Source organism: Haliotis rubra, unplaced genomic scaffold (assembly GCF_003918875.1).
Source record: "Haliotis rubra isolate DU_JTF1 unplaced genomic scaffold, ASM391887v1 Scf181, whole genome shotgun sequence".
NCBI classification, from domain to species: Eukaryota; Metazoa; Mollusca; class Gastropoda; order Lepetellida; family Haliotidae; genus Haliotis; species Haliotis rubra.
Window position 1 is genome coordinate 183,132 of NW_025765792.1, and position 22,886 is coordinate 206,017.

General features: G+C 41.8%; 1 protein-coding gene across 1 annotated transcript in view; it reads right to left on the reverse strand.

Annotated features, from left to right (window-relative positions):
- Window positions 1-22,886, reverse strand: part of LOC124273485 (lisH domain-containing protein ARMC9-like) — a 39,902-nt gene that overhangs the window by 16,275 nt on the left and 741 nt on the right. The window contains exons 3-13 of the mRNA XM_046708754.1: window positions 22,436-22,561; window positions 21,775-21,942; window positions 21,099-21,248; window positions 20,364-20,456; window positions 16,738-16,765; window positions 16,313-16,401; window positions 14,702-14,776; window positions 3,897-4,016; window positions 3,139-3,186; window positions 1,769-1,864; window positions 722-812 (exon numbers count right to left, since the gene is read on the reverse strand). Coding sequence (XP_046564710.1) covers window positions 722-812; window positions 1,769-1,864; window positions 3,139-3,186; window positions 3,897-4,016; window positions 14,702-14,776; window positions 16,313-16,401; window positions 16,738-16,765; window positions 20,364-20,456; window positions 21,099-21,248; window positions 21,775-21,942; window positions 22,436-22,561 — 1,084 coding nt within the window. The remainder of the gene's footprint in view (window positions 1-721; window positions 813-1,768; window positions 1,865-3,138; window positions 3,187-3,896; window positions 4,017-14,701; window positions 14,777-16,312; window positions 16,402-16,737; window positions 16,766-20,363; window positions 20,457-21,098; window positions 21,249-21,774; window positions 21,943-22,435; window positions 22,562-22,886) is intronic.

Genomic DNA, 22,886 nt, shown 5'->3' on the forward strand with positions numbered 1-22,886 from the left:
AATCACAACAATATCACCTTACAGACTTTCTGTCACATATTGCTGAAAGAATTCCTTATCATTCCATTTCCCTAAGGCATATGAGAGGTGATAGGGTAAAACTAAAACAAACAAAAGATCACTATTTCACTTGGCTACATCAGATTCGTAGTTTTGCATTTAACACATAATGGTCAATGGGGATGTTACCATCCATCAAATGTTTGGCATAGGTCTGTTGACATTCACTTATGGACTCCCATTTCACCATAACATTAAGTAGAACGAGTGTAATAGTACCAAAGCTTTTAAGTACAACCACATCAGCATTAACACCATTTTATCAATCAATATTGAAGGACCCTGAGATAACTCTGTTATAATTGGAAGATTCCTGGAATGCTCTGTTAGCCTTATGATTAAAGCATTCACTCCTCACACCAAAGACAACAGTTCCATTCCTCACATTGGTCCAATGTGCGAAGCCCATTTGACTGACTGACTGAGTTTGTTTTACGCTTTAGCAATATTCCAGCAACAAATGGGACACCAGAAATGGGCTTCACATTGTGCCCATGTGGGGAATCGAACCATCTGTTATAACCACTAGGCTACCCCACCGCCCCTCTCCCCTGCCATGATATTGATGGAATATATTTCAAAATGGTATAAAACTCAAACTCACTCACTCACTCTGTTATAACTGGGATATTCCTACAATGATAGAAGTACTCCAACTCACCCACTGACAGAGAAGCAAAGGCATTGAAGAGTCGCGCTGTGTACTGCTTCACACTCTCATTATCCGACGTCAACATGTCCTCAATAGCTTGCTGGAACAAACATGATAATATCATCAGTGCAGTTCTACATGTGTCTATAGGAGGAAGGCATTAGAAGATTGTGTTTATGTCATTCTGGCTATCTGTAACAAACAAAAACACCTTAAACCAATTATAGGAGTTACAGTTGATTTCAGGTTTTATTCTGGAAATCATAAGTCTGATTCGGAAAACATATCGATAGCTGACGGACAGAAGACCATTAAGCCTAAGACCATACCAGGAAATCTGCTGACTATGTCTACTCTTTAACGTTTAATGAAAAAATGATGAACAATGTTGTATACACAAAGACATTTTCACTTTTAGCAAGTAACATCTTGTTTTATTGGATCATAACTCCACTTGTTTGTGTTCGCCACTTTCATATTGCTAGAACACTGCATTAAACTTCACTCTCATGATAACCACTTCATCATAATGTTAGATCACTCTCTCATGATAACCACTTCATCATAATGTTAGATCATGACTTATCATAATGTTTGTATGGATTTGTTGACGCTTTTCGGTGTATGTAATAAGACAAAAATCCAGCAAGACATCAGGGCTGGTAACTTCAAAATGTTACCAGCCCAAAATGAATTTAACCAGACCAAATATGGTGAATTTACTCAGATGTATGGAACATCTAAAAACAATTACCAGACCATCGGGCTGGCTAGCTGTAAATTTAGACCGTCCGTCAGAAATCGAGACTGTCTCGGGCGGTCGGACGGGCTTTATTTCATACACTGCGCTTTTTCTGAAAACTGATCATGACGAGAAGACGAAAGAAGGTTGGTGGTTCGGCTTATGTATTGAACATACCATTTTGATACTGATTTTAAGGGTCAAGTTAGGGCTTATCTATGAGATTGGCTTATTTGCAGTGATATAAAGTAATGTATGACCTTATATGACCTAATAACAGTACATCCTAACTCAATATATTAGATTATACTCACCCTGTATGGCCCTTCTTTAGCACATCCTAACAAGTCATGTTGTATGTAGGCTGACATGATCACATCCCTCTGGTCCACACGAGAACGGGTTAACCTCTGCAAGAAGATGCAGACAATGGATTACAAGAGGTGAGGTGAGGTGAAATTGGGTTTAACGTTGTGCTTGAGAATATTTCGCTCATTTGACGACGTGCATGCGTGTGTATGTGTAGGTGCGGCTGCTTGTACTAGTCAAGACTGAAGCTGGTTTTATAGTGCTAGCCCACTGAGATACCATGTCGCATTAAAGCATGAATACCCCACTCAGACACATTATACTGATTCCCGAGCCGACCAGTCCTTGATGTACCCATTAAAGCCGAGTGCCAGGCAGGGACCAACAAGTACCATATTTTAACGTCTTTTGGTATGACGCGGTCGGGGATCGAACCCGCGACCTTCTGCTCTCCGGGCGGACGCTCTAACCACTACACCATGGAGGCGGTCTGGATTACAGCTCATGGAGTAGCACTGAGAGAAACAGACACTGATGTTCAAAGTGTCACTTGTTTGTGTCGTATGCAGAGGCTTCAATAAAAAAGCTGTGTTTTAAAAATAAGCACCTGTGTCCATGCATTTGTGCATGCTCAAGGCGCTAACACATTATTACCCAGATAACCCAAGCTGCCTTTGAGGTGCTTGAATGTTACCAGTCATGACTTATCCCACCGGGTACCCATTCACTGCTGGGTGAACAGAGGCAATTTATTCTGTAATTAGGTACACAACTAGTAAGACGCAGAAAAAAACACGAAATGTAAGTTGTAAATACTATTATCTTGTATAATTTGTAATGGGTTTTCAGATCTTGAGTATCACATGAAAAATTGTAAACCAGGCCACTAACATGTTAAAGATAACTTCATCTTTAACACAAACCATCATCTGAGTATTTACATGTACTTGTTACATGACATGCCTTGTTACAGCATGAGTAAATATGCTGCCTAAAAGCATGGTGTCCGAAAACATATGATCCGATGCTTACAACTGTAAGCTACATTGACATTTGCACAAAAATTGACTTGCAGAGAAATGATATCCTTTTTCTCCTCAAATGGTTTCTGTATCACTGCTCAAAATCTCATATTCAACCCCAAATCTACAACAAACTTTGAGCAACACCTGTTCCCAATTTACATCAATACAGCTGGAAGAAATGGTATGGCTTTGTAGAGCTACATTAATGCCTTGAACCCAACATCACAACAAATCTGAGTATAAGAAACTATGAATTGTAAAAAAAAGTCCCAATTCAAATAAAGATTCTTTTCTTAGTTTGCAAGAGCCACTTTGTCTGGAATCCAAGTTATATCCCCTGTTCGACTGACCCATCGGAGAGCTGCATGCCTGGTCAAGAAAAACAGAGGGCCTTCTTCCTGTCAGAGCCCTCCACCAGGTCCTTCTTCAGACTACTTAATTGTACTGGTGGTGGTGGTAGTCCAGGCTGGCGCTCATGTCTCGGCATCTGCGGCTGCATGCCTGGAATCAAGAAAAACAGAAACCTACATCAGCTGTAAAAACAAACAGGAATCCTAACTGTTTGATTGCTAACTTTCCCAAATGTGTTCTAGTCCTCTAGTCCGAGACTACTTAATTGTACTGAGGACAAATACATTCGATGATAAGTCTTCACTGACTAGTAGGTTTTGATGGCGATGAATCTGAACCAGGTTTGTGACCAGGGGCTTCTTTCACGAAGCAACCTTTACTAAGGTTAACCTTAACTCCCATTCTTTAACATTGCACTAAGGTTACCTTAGTGACTTACGATCACCTTAGTGCTTTGTGAAAGGAGGCCCAGGTCTCTAAGTTACAAACATTTTAATGTCATTTAAGGAGTGAGTGAGTGAGTATGGTTTTACCCCGCTTTTAGCAATATTCCAGCAATGTGAAAAGAAATTGGGCCACAGGTCTCTAAGTCTTACAAACATTTTTATCTCATTGAAGGAGGACTGGCTAAACACTGAGGATTATCCTCTGCACTTGTCTAAAATGAACCCATCCAAAATTTCCAATGAATATTTTGCTAAAAGAGGTAGTTCTCCCTTCCCCCACTCCCTCTGCATTAGTGTCCTACTTACTTTGCTGGAATAACAGAAGCTCTCAGTGCCTCGCCCGCAGTCCCTGGCCTGACGAGGTCTACCGAGGTCCTCATGTGTGCGCTAAACAGTCGGGTACACAGCTGCTGGAGGTACTCAGGGGTGATCTGAAACATACACAGCCATGACAGGGGACACCAAGCTGTACCTAGGGACATCATTCTGTCGTGGGGGAGGGGACGTAAGTTTGTAGTCAGGGACACAACTCTACATGTTGTGTGACATCTCTATGATAGCCACGATGTGACAAACCACATGAATCTGTAATAGGGGAGGGGGAATACAATGTAGTAAGGGCCATAACTCTGTACATTTAGTGGAACACATCTCTGTAGTGAATGACACAATAATGTGCCTAGGGAGCCACAAAAGAACACAACTCTTATTGGGCCCCTAAAAATATAAAACCAACCAACCAAAAGATCCTTCCTATCAAGTGACAATCAATCTTCACTACTCTCGTGGTATCACTGCCACAGATGTGCAGGCAGAACTTACAAACAAATAGAATAATTCAGCAAGGGGAAGTCATCACTTGTTTGTAACATGGAGGTCAGTTGGTTACGAGTTTAACAGGGTGTGTATGAGAGCTGTGAGTTGTGGCAGCGACAGTATAGAGAGCTCAGCAGATCGTGATCATTGTGAGGATGTAGGGTCAAGGTTGAGTTAAGTCATGTGGCTAATCTTTTGACTTAATTGGTGACACATTTTGCATTCAAAATCACTTAACAGAATAGCACCTGAAAACCCCGTCTTCTGTCAAAAGTTAAAATTGCCGCGTTTTGGTGCTGAAGGTGTTTACAATCACACAAAGATGACGTTTTGGAAAGAAATAGTATATTTGTATTGTTTTTGCAGCATCTCCATGAGTCCAATATTCTCAAAATCATCTATGCGTTTCTTTGTTTGTAAAGTGTATAATTATTTAAGGCCTTTTCTCATGGTCAAACACGCAGTCAAACTGTCTTGGCTACTACAATATACAATCGATTTGATACGTCATTCAATTTTAATGCGATTAATTTGAGTTAAATAGATGTCCAATGACTTGAATGTGGTGTTTCTTATCAGTCACTATCAGTGTCAATGTCTGGATCGCTGAACTGAATAGTGAAGACATCTTCACAAGAGTCAGCCATTGGGCATGTTGTACACATTTCAGTGCATGAGGGTCTGTTCTTGTGACATACAGAGAGGCTGGTAGAACATCTTGTTACAGTGCAGCCACATTTCACCAGTTGAATGATTGCAGGGGCTGGAGGAACTGTTGCGGTGACTGGTTTGAAACCGTCCAGCCATACTTTTCTGGGGAAGGAAGTTTAGTGTTGACACAGATGGCATTTTCCCAGATATATATTCTTGGAAATGCGATCTCAGCATGTCTAAATTAGTTTCAGTGGTGCAGAGGTTGGTGGAAGATTTTCTGCCTGTACTTGTTTCCTTGTGAACAACCACCAGCGTGCTTTGGAAATAATATACCCAATATATAATACACTTGAGGAACAGAGTATCTGTCTCTGTCAGTTGTGCAACTGGACAATCAGATTCCATATCGACATCTGCATGTGTAATTTTGTTGACAGAAATACATCATAAAAAAAGATTTCTCCCCACATGTATTTGATCTTTTTTTTTCAAAGGTTATAACCATTTTAGAATGATCCTGAAATGAAAACACTTAACACTTCGAAATAAGTATATATTTCAAGGGATTTAATTGAGAGAGTGTGAAGCAGAAAATAGAGTTTTCTCCCCATCATTTCATTATATTCTTATCTATTTTCAAAGAACTCTGCTTTTAGAAGAAAAGATTTAAACGTATTAATAAAAAATTGATAAATCATAATCTGATATTGACCAGCTACATTTTAAAATAAGGACTGCTCCCTTGCTGACTGTCTCACCAAACAGAAATAAACATCTCTTTTTAGTTTCATACATAACTGTTCTTTCACTTTTATTAATAATTTGCATTACACTGATTTTATAAACTGAAGCAACCGCATATTTACAAAATGCACAAAACCTATATCTGCTTAAATTCGTCTGCTAGCTGCCATTTTGAGAGAGAGGAAGTGTTCATAATTTTTTTTTTCTTGTTTGAAAAAAATATTATGGGGTTTTCTTTTAATAAAAAAAATCCATGAAATAGAGAGAAACACACTTGGATAAAGTTAATAACCTCAAACTTTAAATATTCAACTCTCCGATTATGACCTTCTGACCTTTTAGCATTGTTACCTTTTCACAACCATTTTGTACAGTTCTCAAAAGTACTATTTGCACCATATTTGGCTTGGAACCAAACTTTTTATTAAACTAGCATGTCTGATGAATATAAAAAACACAATGTCTTGCTTTCATCACAAAACTTCCAGGGACTTGAATACTGTACCCATCCTACCACACTATCATGACAAACTGACAATTTTGACTCAAACCACATCAGTAATCACATCAACCCATTGCAGAGAGGCATCCTTCAACACTAGGTTAGTAATGTTTAGTAATTAAGTCACATCGCTACATGAATATAGTGTTATAATATATGGAGTGTCATGTCCATGACAACACAATCTAGTCTAACTGCAATACTGGAACTCGATTAAATTTGAATATTCATTTCATTTGAAATCAGCACTTCCTTGATAGAGGTTGATCTGTGATTGAATTGATACAAAAATATCATTCATGTCGCAAAGTGAAAAAAAACCCCTGAGACTCATGCATAAAATATGTACCAGTACAATATATATGTACAGGTTGACATATGCTGTCATAAAGTAATTTCAACATGTACTGAAGGCATAATTCACAAAGAGGTGCCTGAAATAAAAACAGATATACTGATATACTGCAGCACTGTAAGATCTGCTTAGATGGATGTTACTCTTGAGGTTTAGCAGTAGCAAATATTAAGAACAGAACTTGGAACAAACCAAGCTCGGGATATCCTTTGATAGAAGTTGGTGAGTTCACCACTGCCTCCAACAGTATTTCAGTTATGTCACATCTCGGACATTTACCACTTTGGTGAAGGCCTTGAGTGTGGAGGAAGTCAAGACACACAATAAGGGGGAATCGGGGATTCCTAGGTGGAGGTTCGGGTTCTTGAACATGGGTGTGATGGTTTGAAAGTGTGGTGAGCCTGGTGGTGTGGTGGTGTGATGGAGATGTGCTGAGGTGTGTGATGTGTGGTGTGGTGTGGTGTGGTGTGGTGTGGTGTGGTGTGATGTGGTGTGGTGTGGTGTGGTGTGGTGTGGTGTGGTGTGATGTGGTGTGGTGTGGTGTGGTGTGGTGTGGTGTGGTGTGGTGTGGTGTGGTGTGGCATGGTGATGTGTTGTGTGATGATGTGATGGTGATCTGGTGTGGCATGGTGATGTGATGTGGTGTGGCATGGTGTGGCATGATGTGTTGTGTGGTGATGTGATGGTGATGTGGTGTGGCATGGTGATGTGGCGTGGCATGACGTGACGTGACGTGTGTGGTGTGGCATGGTGATGTGTTGTGTTGTGTTGTGTGGTGTGATGTGTAGTGGTGATGTGTTGTGTTGTGTGGTGTGGCATGGTGTGATGTGATGTGGTGTGGCATGGTGATGTGTTGTGTTGTGGTATGGTATGGTGTGGTGTGATGTGGCATAATGATGTGGTGTGGTGGTGTGTGATGTGTTGTTGTGGTGATGTGTTGTGTGGTGATGTGGTGTGGTGTGGTGTGGTGTGGTGTGGTGATGTATGGTGATGTGTTGTGAATGTAGTGGCATGGTGATGTCTTTGTGTGGTGATGTGGCATGGGTGATGTGTGGTGTGGTGATGTGTGGTGTTTAAGAAAAGGCATGCTGATTCTTTGTACATGGGTGTGTTGGTGTGGTGTGCATGGTAATATGGTGGCAGTGTGCTGCGGTGTGTGGTGTGTTGGTGTGGTGTGCATGGTAATATGGTGGCAGTGTGCTGCAGTGTGTGGTGTGTTGTGTTGTGCATGGTGTGCATGGAAATATGGTGGCAGTGTGCTGCAGTGTGTGAGTGTCGTGGTGTGGTGTGCATGGTAATATGGTGCAGTGTGTGGTGTGGTGTGTTGTGTGTGCATGGTAATATGGTGGCAGTGTGCTGCAGTGTGTGGTGTGTTGTGTGTGTGCATGGTAATATGGTGGCAGTGTGCTGCAGTGTGTGGTGTGTTGGTGTGGTGTGCATGGTAATATGGTGGTGTGCATGGTAATATGGTGGCAGTGTGCTGCATGGTGTGTGGTGTGTGGTGTGGTGTGCATGGTGGTAATATGGTGGTAGTGTGCTGCAGTGTGTGGTGTGTTGGCGTGGTGCTTATGGTAATATGGTGGTGGTGTGCGCAGTGTGTGGTGTGTTGTTGTGTGTGCATGGTAATATGGTGGCAGTGTGCTGCAGTGTGTGGTGTGTGTGGTGTGCATGGTAACATGGTAATATGGTGGTGCTGCAGTGTGTGGTGTGTTGGTGTGGTGTGCATGGTAATATGGTGGCAGTGTGTGCAGTGTGTGGTGTGTTGTGGTGTGCTGGTAATATGGTGCTGCAGTGGTGCTGCAGTGTAGTGTGTGTGTGGTGTGTTGGTGTGGTGTGCATGGTAATATGGTGGCAGTATGCTGCTGCAGTGTGGTGTGGTGGTGTGGTGTGCATGGTAATATGTGGCAGTGTGCTGCAGTGTGTGGTGTGTTGGTGTGGTGTGTTATGTGGTAATATGGTGGCAGTGGTGCAGTATGCAGTGTGTGGTGTGGTGGTGTGGTGTGCATGGTAATATGGTGGTAGTGTGCTGCAGTGTGTGGTGTGTGGTGTGGTGCATGGTAATATGGTGGCAGTGTGCTGCAGTGTGTGGTGGTGTGGTGTGCATGGTGGTGGTGTGCATGGTAATATGGTGGCAGTGTGCTGCAGTGTGTGGTGTGTTGGTGTGGTGTGCATGGTAATATGGTGGCAGTGTGCTGCAGTGTGTGGTGTGGTGGTGTGGTTTGCATGGTAATATGGTGGCAGTGTGCTGCAGTGTGGCATGGCGAGGCATGGTGTTATGCAGTTTTGATGTGAACAGGAGAGGTGATTCTTGTACATGGGTTTGTTGTGTTGTGGTATGGGGGTGTGATGTAGTGTGATGTTGTGTGCATGGTGGCGTGGTGGAGGTCTGTGGTGCAGTGCTGTGGCGTGGCATGGCATGGCATGGCATGACGAGGTGTGGTGTGGTGTTGTACAGCTCGATGTGAAGAGGAGTGGTGATGCGATGCAATGGTGCTGATATGATGGTGCTAATAGAATGTGATGCAATGGTGAATCTACTGACATAATGCAGACAGCTTAAATACACTGTGACACAGTACATACAAGATTTGGTGAGATTCTATCTTCAGGTGTATATATGCAAAATACAAAGACACCTTGTTAACTCGAACATCATTAACTCACTATAACATTTAGACTGATTGACTGACTGACTGACTGAGTTTTTTTTAAGCCGCTTTTAGCAATATTCCAGCACCATCACGATGGGGGACACCAGAAATGGGCTTCACACATTGTACCCATGTGGGGATTCGAACCCGGGTCTTCGGCTTGACGAGCCAACGCTTTAACCACTAGGCTACCCCACCGCCCCTTAACATTTAGAAGTAACATGTCCTAGCATTATCTTCGTCAACAACATTTGTTAATATAAAGACAGCTATCTCGAAACTACAAAGTATTTTACACAAAGCCCATGGCAGTGTAGGAAAGATAGCCCATCCCAACGTCCGAGATGGGTGAATTTTGTGGAGGACGGGTTAAAAAAATATCTAGTCCGTCCTCATGTCGGGTCAATTTTAGCAAACCAACGACATATATATAATGATTATAACCTTTTTGAATATTTACTGCCGAAGGTGTTTCATTTATATTCGGAGGACAGGCTTGATTTTGGCAGGACTGGTAAAAAATTTGACCTGCCAGTCCTGTGGACAGGCTAGATTTTCTACATCTTTCCTACACTGCCCATGGTCCCAAGAACATCGAGTTAACAAGGTTTGACATTGGTGAAGAAACGGCGCTTCAATGTCAGGCAAACAACTGAATGTAGCATTTATAACATGCAACATAATGTAACAATGTCTTGAAGAAGCCAAAACATAGCATGCTAATATTTAACCTGGAGAAAAGCCCTCCACATGCTTAAAATATATTACAAATCCATCTGTAGATTTTAAGCTTTGAATGCAAGGTCTTGTTAAAACTGACATAACTCCTATCATCCAATTAAAGAATGAATTTTACGTCTTAAGTGAGAGCCATGTTCAAAATAGCTTGTGTATAAATAAATCTCAAGGCGTAACATGGAAGGACATTACGTTCAGTTGTTCAAGGACATTGTGAGAGTGGACAAGGTCGTCAGGCCTTGCTTGCAGGTAATCTCAACTACACAATGATATAATATATGCTAGTTACTTCTTGCTGATTTCCAAACTGAAAGGCAATCGTTTTATTGGCATTAAAGAAACATAACTAATCAGTAGCAATACCAAATAATATCATACAAACTTTTAGCAAAACAAAAGGACTACTGTCACTGCCAATCTCATTCAAATCTGATCTTAGTGTTCTCTCCGACTACACCAAAAATCTGACATCATCCTAATACAGTTCACGTCAGAACAACCATTCGCAAACATTGACTTACCAGTGAAATGACTTATAGGATGTCAGTTAGGTTTACAGCACTAGATTCAAAATAGCAACTTCCATTTCCAGATCTGAGTCAGTACTTCCCATGGGATAAGGAAAGTCTTCTGTGCCAAAACCTTTAACTCGTTTGGAAACCATTATGCTAACTTCATGAGGTTGAAAGATCAGAAAACACATGCAGACTCTCAGTATCTACGTCTGGTAAAGGATGATGCTAAGATTGGTCAAGGTTCATTCTGATGTATCCTGTAACTGGATGTACTCACGTGAGTGTGTAGCAGAAGCAATCAGCAGGGGTTCAATTTTTTTTTAAAAAGCCACTTGCCACTTTACAGAATACTAACTTAACTACACAAGGTCCTATTATTTCTACTTTAATCCAATTTCTACAAGATCTAGAATGTGTACAGCCATTTAATTGTTTTAATAGGCACTTATGACATACAAAATAGTTCAAGGTATTTGTAATTATTTCACAGATCTGGGATCAAATAAGAAATCTGCAACAAGATCCAAATGTAAAGAACAGTTGATTTATTCCTCCATCTCTGACATTTAACAGTAAAATCCTCAGAAGAAGATCAATAACACAACCAGCAGGGAAGTGTGAGTGAGTGGGTTGGGTTTTGTACCAATTTTAGCAATATCACAATATTATAGCCATATCACAGCAGGGACACTCGAAATGGGCTTCACAGATTGTACCCATGTGTGGAGTCAAACTAGGCCTTTGGTGTGACGAGTGAACGCTTTAATCAGTAGGCTACCCCACAGCCCCACAGTGTTAGTGAGAGCTAGAAAGTAAGCACATCAGTGTTATTTCAGCCATATACTGCAATGGGACCAAGTTTGTACACATATGGAAGTACTTTTTATTCTTTCCATTTTTGGGGCTTCAACAATACTTTTGAGATCTTTCTCTAATTTATTATATTTCTGTCTTGATGCCTGATGCTTTCAAGTTTTCTTTGAAATCTGTAAACAAGTTACAACAGGCACAGTGATTGATGATCATTGTAACCTTAACCATCAAACAACTCAAATCTAACTGCAAATTAAAACATGCTTAAATCTAATTGCTAGATAACACACAAATATTAGTTCATGCAAACAAATTAATTGAATCTCGCAGAGAACATGTAGAAAGAGAAGATTTGAAGTTGATGAGATATATAACCTCATGCATATTCAGCTAGATACTGAAGCCTTCCTTACACGCTGAATGAACGTAGTATACAAGGACTAAAGAGAACTAAAGAGAACTAAGATGCAAGAACACAATGAGAGATTATACTTACTGTCTTGGAACTTTCCTGAAGAGTAATATTAGTACAACAGTAGACTCATCTTAGTCGTAAAGTATTGTGCATTGTGTGCAGTTGGCTCAAACAGGTGTGTCAAGCTGCAGGGTATTATAAGATATTGGAGGAACATTCATTCGCATTCTCTTCCCACAGAGGTTACTTGTCATATCTTCCTACGAACCTCTGTTCTAATACGGCCCTTTTATGGTGCAAGTGTTCAGGATTCGTAATTGGTTGCAATCAGATTTAGTTGTGCAATCAGCGATGTTTCAAAAGCGATCATTCGCAAGGCCTCAGTAATTTGCATATGCTTCGGGAAAAATATAACCTCTTCCCCTGCGCGATGCGCAAATGCTTCTTCTAGACAAAACTCATTTAATGGCAGATCAATGGCGTCTCCATCGCCTTCGTTGACAACGGACAAGCTAGCCATTAAATGCCTTGTGTGTCACATCAACACAAGTCCTCGGCTGAGGAGGGATATTTGTGGCTCCACATTTGCTTGTATTAGTCAAGCTGGATCTAAGTTGATGTAACACGTGTTCTGACTGGATAGAAAGAAGGGAGATAATTTGTTTGCGATTTTTGGCCGCTAGGGGATTTTACGAAATATGGTCGTATTAGAACAGAGGTTCATAGGAAGATATGACAAGTAACCACTGTGGGAAGAGAATGATTCATCCTAGGAACTGACAATTTCACGTCTCTGTTGGGGGCTGGTGGGGCTGTGTGTCAAGGTTACTTACTAGGCTGAAGGGGCTCTCTGCCTGGTGGGACTGGGTGTTTGGGGGCTGGAGCTGGTGGATCTGGGTGTTTAGGGGCCAGGGCTGGTGGGGCAAGGTGCATTGGGCTGAAGCTTGGATGGGTGTCTTGGGGTTTGGGGTTTATGGGGTCTGGGTGTTTAGGGGCCAGGGCTGGTGGGGTAAGGCGCATTGGGCTGAAGCTTGGCTGGGTGTTTTGGGGCTGGGGGGTTTGGGTTTATGGGGGCTGGATGTTTAGGGGCCAGGGCTGGGCTGGTGGGGCTAGGTGCATTGGACTGAGGCTTGGCCTGGTGTCCTGGGGCTGTTGGGTCTGGATGTATTGGATCTGGGTCTGGGTGTTTAGGATCTGGGTCTGGGTATTTAGGGTCTAGGTCTGGGTGTATTAGATCTGGATCTGGGTGTTTAGGATCTGGGTATTTAGGGTCTGGGTGTTTATGGTCTGGGTCTGAGTGTAATGGGCCTGGGTCTGGGTTTTTAGGTCCTGGGTCTGGTTGTATTGGAGCTGGATCTGGGTGTTTATGGTCTTGGTCTAGGTCTGGGTATTTATGGTCTGGGTCTAGGTTTATTGGGACTGGGTCTGGGTGTTTATGGTCTGGGTCTAGGTCTGGGTATTTAGGGTCTTGGGGTATTGGGACTGGGTCTTGGTGTTTATGGTCTGGGTCTGGGTGTTTATGGTCTGGGTCTGGGTGTTTGGGGTCTGGGTGTATTGGATCTGGGTCTGGGTGTTTATGGTCTGGGTCTGGGTGTATTGGGCCTGGGTCTTGGTGTTTATGGTCTGGGTGTTTATGGTCTGGGTATTTAGGGCCTGGGTCTAAGTCTGGGTATTTAGGGTCTGGGTCTGGGTGTATTGGGCCTGGGTCTGGGTGTTTATGGTCTGGGTCTGGGTGTATTGGGCCTGGGTCTGGGTGTTTATGGTCTGGGGTGGGACTGGGTCTGTGTATTGGGACTGGGTCTGGGTGTTTTTATGGTCTGGGTGTTTATGGTCTGGGGTCTGGGTGGGTTGGGCCTGGGTCTGGGTGTTTATGGTCTGGGTCTGGATGTATTGGGACTGGGTCTGGGTGTTTATGGTCTGGGTGTTTATGGTCTGGGTATTTAGGGCCTGGGTCTAGGTCTGGGTATTTAGGTCCTGGGTCTCGGTGTATTGGGCCTGGGTCTGGGTGTTTATGGTCTGGGTATTTAGGGCCTGGGTGTAGGTCTGGGTATTTAGAGTCTGGGTCTGGGTGTTTATGGTCTGGGTCTGGGTGTATTGGGCCTGGGTCTGGGTGTTTATGGTCTGGGTATTTAGGGCCTGGGTCTAGGTCTGGGTATTTAGGGTCTGGGTGTCTTGGGGCTGGTGGGTCAAGGTGTTTAGGGGCTAGGGCTGAGGCTGGGGTTGGGACTGGGTGTTTAGGGTCTGGGTGTGGGTCTGGGTGTCCCTACGGCAAGGGCAGGGCTGCATCTCGGCCAGTGGGGATAGGGGTGGCAGGGACTTTTTTGTGACACAATATCTATTTGCGTATTTATAAACAATCCCAGGCCCATCTGAGAATATCAAATGGTCAGCTCCAATATCATTTCCATACACAGGCAAACAATTAAACAACTGTTGTAGTCATGCATCTGAAGCTTAGAACATGCAAGCTGCATTTGTCTACTGATCATATTTATACAATTAAAATTATGATAGAATTATTACAGAGAATGTTTTTATTGTTTTTGTTTGAACAAAATATGAGAAGCAAATGGGCTCAGCTATTTTTGAGTTTTAAAGAATGAAAATAATTGAGGCAAAGCATTCTGCAACATCTACAAATAAATTCCACAACCGAATCTAATATGGAGATCAAATTTTCTATATAAAAATGTTAATTAGAATTAACAATATTATCATGTGCCCAATATAAGTTGTAAAGTCAACAGTTAAAATAATGCATGAAACATGAAAACCAACTGGTGTGTGTCATTGATTAAAAATACATGCACATCTGTAAGACAGTTCAAAGCATGCACAATTTGCACTTACATGCTTAAGGAAATATTACTGTATTTCAATATTTGTTTAACCTTATATGTGGCAAATACTCACTGGCTTCCCCTGAACGGTTGACTCAAGAGCGTCTACTAGATCGGCAGTTATTCCTATCAGGTTATGGTAGTCAGCCTGCAACATAGCATCAATAGCTGGTGTAAATGTTGATATCAACTCACCTCCCCTAATATGGTAAACTACTTCACTAACATCATAATAATCGTGAGTGAGGTGAGTGAGTGAGTGAGTGCGTGAGTGAGTGAGTGAGTGAGTGAGTGAGTGAGTGAGTGAGTGAGTGAGTGAGTGAGTGAGTGAGTGAGTGAGTGAATTTATTTTTACACCGCACTCAGCAATATTGCAATCATATGGCGGCGGTCTGTAAATAATCAAGATTTGACCAGACAATGCAGTGATCATCGGCATGAACATTGATATACACAATTGGGATATGGTGACATGTGCAATCAAGTCTGCGAGCCTGACCACCTGATCCTGTTAGTCTCCTCTTATGACAAACATGGGTAACTGAAGATCAATTCTAACCTGGATCTTCATGTCATCATAATAATCATGACAATGACAAAGACATTGTAATCATTAAGCATAATAAGTAGATTGCCTGGTGCATATAACAGATACTTTCTATTCTAATGAAGTTCCAGAGGTTAACATTGAAATCTCTAATCTGCAATAGGCCCAGGTTTCTGAGGCTAGAAAATATGACATCAGTAAAATTCTATGAAATGAGATGACAGTGACATAATTTGCCAGTTTGGGACCCCAGGGTTTAGGCCTCGGACTCTCAGTGATTATCTAGAGACCCTTGGACCCATAAACAGACCCAGGAAACACAACCTTAGACACAAACCAATGTATCACAAAACAGGCAGTATCTTATCCCACAAAGTTATCTTTTCATGATTTACAAATCTTCGTTAAGTAAGACATTCAAGACAATAACCAGAGAGATAAGGTAAAGAATATATATGCTTTCACTGAAGTTGGAAATGGCAGCCTGTGTTTGACTGAACCTGGACCAGCTTCACCATTATTTGTCAGCATAAGCAAGTATCCATGCCTGCAACATAGGCAAGTATTCATGCCTGCAGCGTAAGCAAGTATCCATGCCTTCTTCAGCAGCAATAATCCATGCCTTCAGCATAAGCAAATATCCATGCCTTCAGCATAAGCAAGTATCCATGCCTTCAGCATAAGCAAGTATCCATGCCTTCAGCATAAGCAAGTATCAATGCCTGCATGCCTTCAGCATAAGCAAGTATCCATGCCTTCAGCATAAGCAAGTATCAATGCCTGCAGCATAAGCAAGTATCCATGCCTTCAGCATAAGCAAGTATCCATGCTTTCAGTGTAAAAGATCCATGGCTTCAGCATCTGCAATATTCCATGCCTGCAGCATGAACAAGTATCCATGCCTTGTGCAGCAGCAATGATCCATGCCTGCAGCATGAACAAGTATCCATGCCTGCAGCAGCACTGATCCATGCCTGCAGCATCAGTAAGTATCTAAGCCCCCAGCAAATGATGCCAGATAATGAAGACACACGTTAATGACCTGAGTGTGTCCAGTGGCACACTGTACATGATCCACATCTACAAATGTGTTTCTGCATCTAGAGGGAAGTAGAATTTCGACATTGACAGCATTACCTGAACCCTGCTGTGACGTCTCATGTATGTGGAGGTCTTCTTCTCTGCATCTAGCAGCTTCTGTTGCAGCATTGACAACTGCTGTGTACCTACAACAATACACCAAAGCTGTATTTATCACCTGTGTGCTGAGAATTTGGGGAGTCTTTCGTAGTTAAATTTAGGAATCGACATATAAACCCAAAAGTACTTTGACATACTGATTAATAACTAAATGAATCATTCGGATTGTGTATAGATAACTATTACAATTCAATGTACCATTTTTCTTTTTAATCAATTTCATGCTTTATCTGAACTAGATTGATAAAAAAGTTAGAATTTACTTTTTACTCCTTGTATTGGTACTAAATGTAAACAATTCTGTGGCACTAAGTATACAATCAGGTTTGTAGTACTGTACTGAGAATACTGTGATAACTTACTTTTGCCAGTACCTAGACCACTTCCTCTCTGTCATATGGTTAAAGAACGGCACTCAATGTATTCTGTGTTTCTAAACTCCAGCCCATATAACATCATCAGGATGACATGAACAATAAGTCTACATATACAAGGGCAAGCAACATCGAACTGGGATTTCAGTTACAGGAGTAATTAAACATGAAACCCTACGTGATCCAGGTTGCATAGATGCCAACCCCAAAGTGTTGCAAATAGTAGGTTCAAGGCTCAAAAATGTAATTTTTCAAGTAAAATTGATATTTTTATACTTATCCTGACTCATGATCTTTTGCTTATCTCCCTTTCCCTTGCGAAAGGTAGTGGAACACTTGAAGCCCTTGTAGTTCCCGAGTACCGCCTCCGTGGTGTAGTGGTTAGAGCGTCTGCCCGGAGTGCGGAAGGTCGCGGGTTCGATCCCCGACCGCGTCATACCAAAAGACGTTAACATATGGTACTTGTTGGTCCCTGCCTGGTGCTCGGCATTAATGGGTACAACAAGAACTGGTCGGCTTGGAGTCGGTATAATGTGTCTGAGGGGGGTATTCATGCTTCACTGCGGCATGGTATCTCAGTGGGCTAGCACTACAAAACCAGCTTCAGTCTGTGCTAGTACAAGCAGCCGCACATACACATACACACGCATGCACGTCATCATATGAGCGAAATATTCTCAAGCACGACGATAAACCCAATTTCACCTCACCTCACCTTGAAGTTCCCGAAGCAGACGTAAAAATACACTCACCCACGAGTTACCTCCCTTTTGCCCCTTCCCGCGCAAACAGTCATGTGACCAGCCTTACTTGTCACTCTCTCCGGTTTTTCTGCCAATGCACTTGGATCTGCTGTGAAATCCTAAGTGTTTCCAGTGGGGAGGTTGGGAGGGCTTCTCGTCATGAGTCAGGATAAGTATAAAAATATCACTTTTACTTGAAAAATTACATATTTTTTCTTATCCTGACTCATGATCTTTAGCTTATAGAATCCTGTGGATTGGTGGTGGGTCAGGCCACTTCCTGGATGCATCAGCTGTCCTTATATATGTCCTGTATCCCCCCCATCCCCCACCCCTAGAACTGCGAAACGGCATTTCCTTGATCCTACTCTTCCAACTTCCGTTATAACTCGGGGGGACCACTCTCTTGTCTTACTTCAGTCTCAGACAAGTTGAATCATGTTGATTCATGTGGCTTCAGATAAACTAGTATCTTCTTATTACTAGATATCTCATAACAACCCATAGATTATGATAAGATCTTTATCATAAATGAGTTGCGACCCCTTCATGTACAGGTAAGATCTTTACGCGTACAGGATCTTTAATCACTCATGCTCGCCTGTCCTACAGACCGTTTGGCTCAAAAGCGGACCGATGAATTGCCATCTAACTCGAAAACTAGTAAACATAACATACTCAATGAAACGCTGATCATAATCAAAACATCATACCCACTGTGTGAGGTTCTTGCAGAATTTTTGTCCTAAAAATAAAAAAGTTGTTTAACAAACTATCATTAAAATATTGACACAGTTCACTGTTTGTTACGAGGGAGGAGTGCAGAGAAAGGGACAGCCAGGTGTTCAAGAAGCACATTCACAGACAAAGTTATTTATTCATTAACCTGTGCTGTGCCGTCTCCGTCCTTGTAAATCAGTCTGAACTTCTCCTTGGAGTTCTTCTTGGGTACTAGAAAAATTGGGGAGTAGAAGCCTGGAGTAAGATGATGCCGATCTATTATCTTTACCGCCTCCTTCATAAGTAGTGAGTTGATGGCCTCTTGTAGTTTGTCTGCCTGCTCCTCTGCATACTCGAAGACCATCGGGCTGAGGGTTAGCGGAGGTGAGGCCTTGAGTTGTACTCTGTATCCTTCTCATAGTACTTGGGAGATGTAGTTGTCCTCTAGTATTCGCCAATTATTCCAGTACCTTTGTAGACGTCCACCCACTGTCGATGGTTTTACTGGAACGGCTGGGGGTGGAAGACTCCAGTCGTTCTGAACCCTGATATCAACGTCTAGTTCCTCTGGATCCTCTGGGAGTGTGGCCTCTCCCTGAGTTTCCTCTGTAATTCCCGGCTGGGGGACAAAAAGATCCTTTGCCGCCTCTGAAGCTGGAGTACTTCTTCTCCTTTGTCTTCTGTATGCCGGAATATTTGGACTTCCTGTAGGTGGTAGTTCGTCAAACAGCTGTCCTGCTGTGACCGTTGCAGGAGACGATCTAGTAGTTGTAGACGTCGATTGAGTCGCTGATCTCGTAGGTACTTCAGGTAGAAGTAGTGGGGGATCATCAAAAACGTCTACTTAATGTGGAGGTAATATCTCTTCGTTGAAAGATTTCTGATGCGTTGACTTACTAGCCCGCGTAGATTTACCCTCCGATCTGGTAACAGATGCTTTCTTCTGCGATGTAGAAGAGGATGACGTCTTTTTCTTAGCTTGAGTTGGAGTCAACTGTGTTGTAGCCGATCTCTTCTTAGCCCCCGTACCAGCAGACTGCCCCTGCAACGTACTGAACATAGCACCAGTATCATGAACTTCAGCAGTAGCAAGCAACATACGGTTTGTAGGCTGATCTCCTGTTTTATCAGCCGTGACTTGAGATGACTTCCTCACCCGATCCATGGCACGTCTATAGATATCAGAAAAATATTGATTAAATTGTAGATTTGATAATTCAACACAATAAGTACAGCGCAAGCTGGAAGAACATGGCTTTATGCACGAGGGGCATTGGGGGTGAGGATCAGCCACGGATAACCTGTGGCTGCAAACACTGCAAGATTTCATGAAACGTAAACAAAGTTACATAACGATGAAAATGAAATTAATTCAAAATAATTTTACAAATATTTTACATATAATACAAAGTAGTTATTGCCAAATCCATACCCAGCGTAATTTTGAAGAACAGGATCTAAATAAAAAGGATATAATGCCGTATATGGGACTACAGTGCTTGCCCAACCATCCACTTGGGTGAAAAAAGGGAGAGAGTGACAAGTAAGGCTGGTCACATGACTGTTTGTGCGGGAAAGGGCAAAAGGGAGGTAACTCGTGGGTGAGTGTATTTTTACGTCCGCTTCGGGAACTTCAAGGGATTCAAGTGTTCCACTACCATTCGCAAGGGAAAGGGAGATAAGCAAAAGATCATGAGTCAGGAGAAGAAAACATTTAGTAGTCTGGCCATAAAATAAGTAGTCAAATAAATACTTAAAATCATGATTGATTCTGAGAAAGATAATACGACACTAATCAAGAGTGAAGCTTTAATTTCACATACCTCCATCAGGAGATTTCCAAATTATCAGCATTACATTTCTTCTTCTTGTCCCTTTTTGGCAAAAATGCATTTAATTGACAAAAATATATGTTCACGCCATAGCAAGGATTATGATTTTGGTACTTCTGTGAGAGCAGTTGGGTAATTATGCCAGATTAAGGATTGTGATTTTGGTAAATCTGACACACCAAGGATTATGATCAGGGTAATTCTGGGATTCAACCACAGAACCAGTGGATCCCGACTACTAGGGGACACAACTCTGTAGTTTATTGCTGAGACATAGACAGCTGGTAGTGTATGTTGTATAAGACATTGCAAAGGATACATATAAATCAAACAGCCTTGGCTGTGGTGTGGAGTTTAAAGCTAATGTCAGGAATTTGTCCAGTCGAACTTCGAGGTCTTTTATCCAAGTGTCCTGTAATGAAAATAGTTGATAATGACCAAATATCTCCAGGTTTCCAAACATGAGTGAGTGTTTGGTTTTATGTCGCTTTTTGCAATATTCCAACAATATCACCAGATATGTTGGGGACACCAGAAATGGGTTTCACACATTGTGCCCATGTGGGGAATCGAACCTGGGTCTTTAGGGTGACAAGCAAACGCCTTAACCAGTAGGCTCCAAAATGAATGGCTACACTGTTTAAATTTTTTATTAAGACAAGCAAACCCTTAAAGCTCAGGGGGCGGTGGGGTAGCCTAGTGGTTAAAGCGTTGGCTCGTCACGCCGAAAACCCGGGTTTGAATCCCCACATGGGTACAATGTGTGAAGCCCATTTCTGGTGTCCCCCGCCGTGATGTTGCTGGAATATTGCTAAAAGCGGCGTAAAAGCCAAACTCAGTCAGTCAGTTAAAAGCTCAGAAAGCAGAATCAGGACTCAATATCAGAGAAAAAGAAATATCAGGAATGCTTACCACTGGTTACATGAAGTTTTACCATAAACCAATCAAGCGATGTTAATGTAATAATGAGCAAACGTGAACCACAACAGGATGTATTCACAATGTTTAAAATGTTAAATGGAACATCATGTCAGCATTGAAAGTACAAACTCACCGAAAACAGTTCCTTGTATGAAGGGTGCTCCTTTGGTTTGGGGACAAATGGGAGGGCATAGAAAGGCAGGAATTCTGTAGTCTGACTTAGAGTTGATCCTCTTGTCTCTAGGTAGGTCTTGAACTCGCCCATGTTGACCTCAACTTCAGACTAGGAACACAAGCAAAAAGTGGAACTTGCTGCACAGAATTTTAGTAATGTAAGGGAGATAACTCTCTTATTTCTCCAGCCATATGATGGCAATCTGTAAATAACTTTGTCTAGACCAGATAATCCAGTGACTGACATCAAGAGCATCAATCTAGCAAACTGTGATACGATGACAAGTGTCAACCAAGTCAGTGAGTCTGATCACTTGCTCCAGTCAGTAACCTCTTACAACAAGTATGGGTTGCTAAAAACAAATTCACACCCAGATATTCATGTGTAATAAAACTCTATTACAATTCTCACAAGCCCCAGTCAGCATTATACATAAGTAAATAATGTGTTTACAACAAAGATTAATTTCACTTTAAATGTTGAAACACCAAAGAGCACAACTTTTATTAAAATCTGATTTCTGTCTATTCCAAAATGCTGTCTAAAGCAGCTTTGATTCCATGTCCGACTTAATTCCTGCTTAAACAGTTCCCACTGTAGAGTGTAGTACTAAAACATTTCAATAAACAATCACCTGTGGACCTTTGTGCTTCATGGGATACACAGCAAAATAGATATTGAGGTAGAACTCCAATTTCTGGGCCACTGAGTCCTCATCCCGCACAGTTGATGGTAGAAAGTCTGTCCACTGCTCAAAGAATATCCTCCGCTTTCCTTGGCGAAAATGATCCATCATTTCATTCTGCAAAAACAAGAACACTGCCTTATCAGGACCTGCTCAGAGGCTGACATGCAACCTCAAGTCTGCAAAATTTGTCAGTTCAAAATCAAAAATGGTAACTAAACAGTTTCTCTTGTGCACATACAATCATAACTAATGAGATTCTTTGGTCAGGGAGACTGAGACTGGTTGAACTGGTTACTAGACCAAAAAAGTGCAAGACTATGTTTTCTGTGCTTGTACTGATTGTTAAAACACCTCTGAATATATAAACTCTAAAGATTTCGTAAGTCTGGAATCCTTGATAAAACCCAGACATTATGGTATGGACAGTAAGCTACAACCATCATCAGATATGTGACATAAGTCAAATGTTTAAAGGGGCATTTGTTGTGCTTTCAGGAGTTATCAAATACCTGAAAAAATGTCTAAGACAATGTGAGTGTCCTAGAAAATGAACCGATCAGAACGTAAATAAATCATATCATGCACAAGTTTCCTTTCAGTCTCTTACTTGAACAGTTTGAAGTTTCTTGTTGGACTTGGGTCTGACATCTTGTGTACTAATTGGTTTTCCCTTCTCACTACATTCATCTTCAAATGTGCTGACAGATCTGTCAAAATCTCCAAAAGTCAGATACTGAAACATAAGAGTTTAGCTCCATATGAAACTGTCAAAGAATTGCAAGTGTATGTTATTCGTAGTATAATTAACATTGATGAAAGTATAATAGTGGCAGTTGCATGGAAATAAAATCAAAACATGTTTAATAAGATCTCAACCTAATAATAATTACATAGAGGCAAAAAGAAATTTCTACTTGTTCTAAAGATACTGTGAACTAGTATAAAGGGGTCCAACGGTCAAGACAAGACCCTTCCTCATTGTCCTTGGGTAGTTTGAGGCCATATTCACATGGGCGGATGATTTAAGGATTTCCTGATAATACCTGCAAACAATTCCA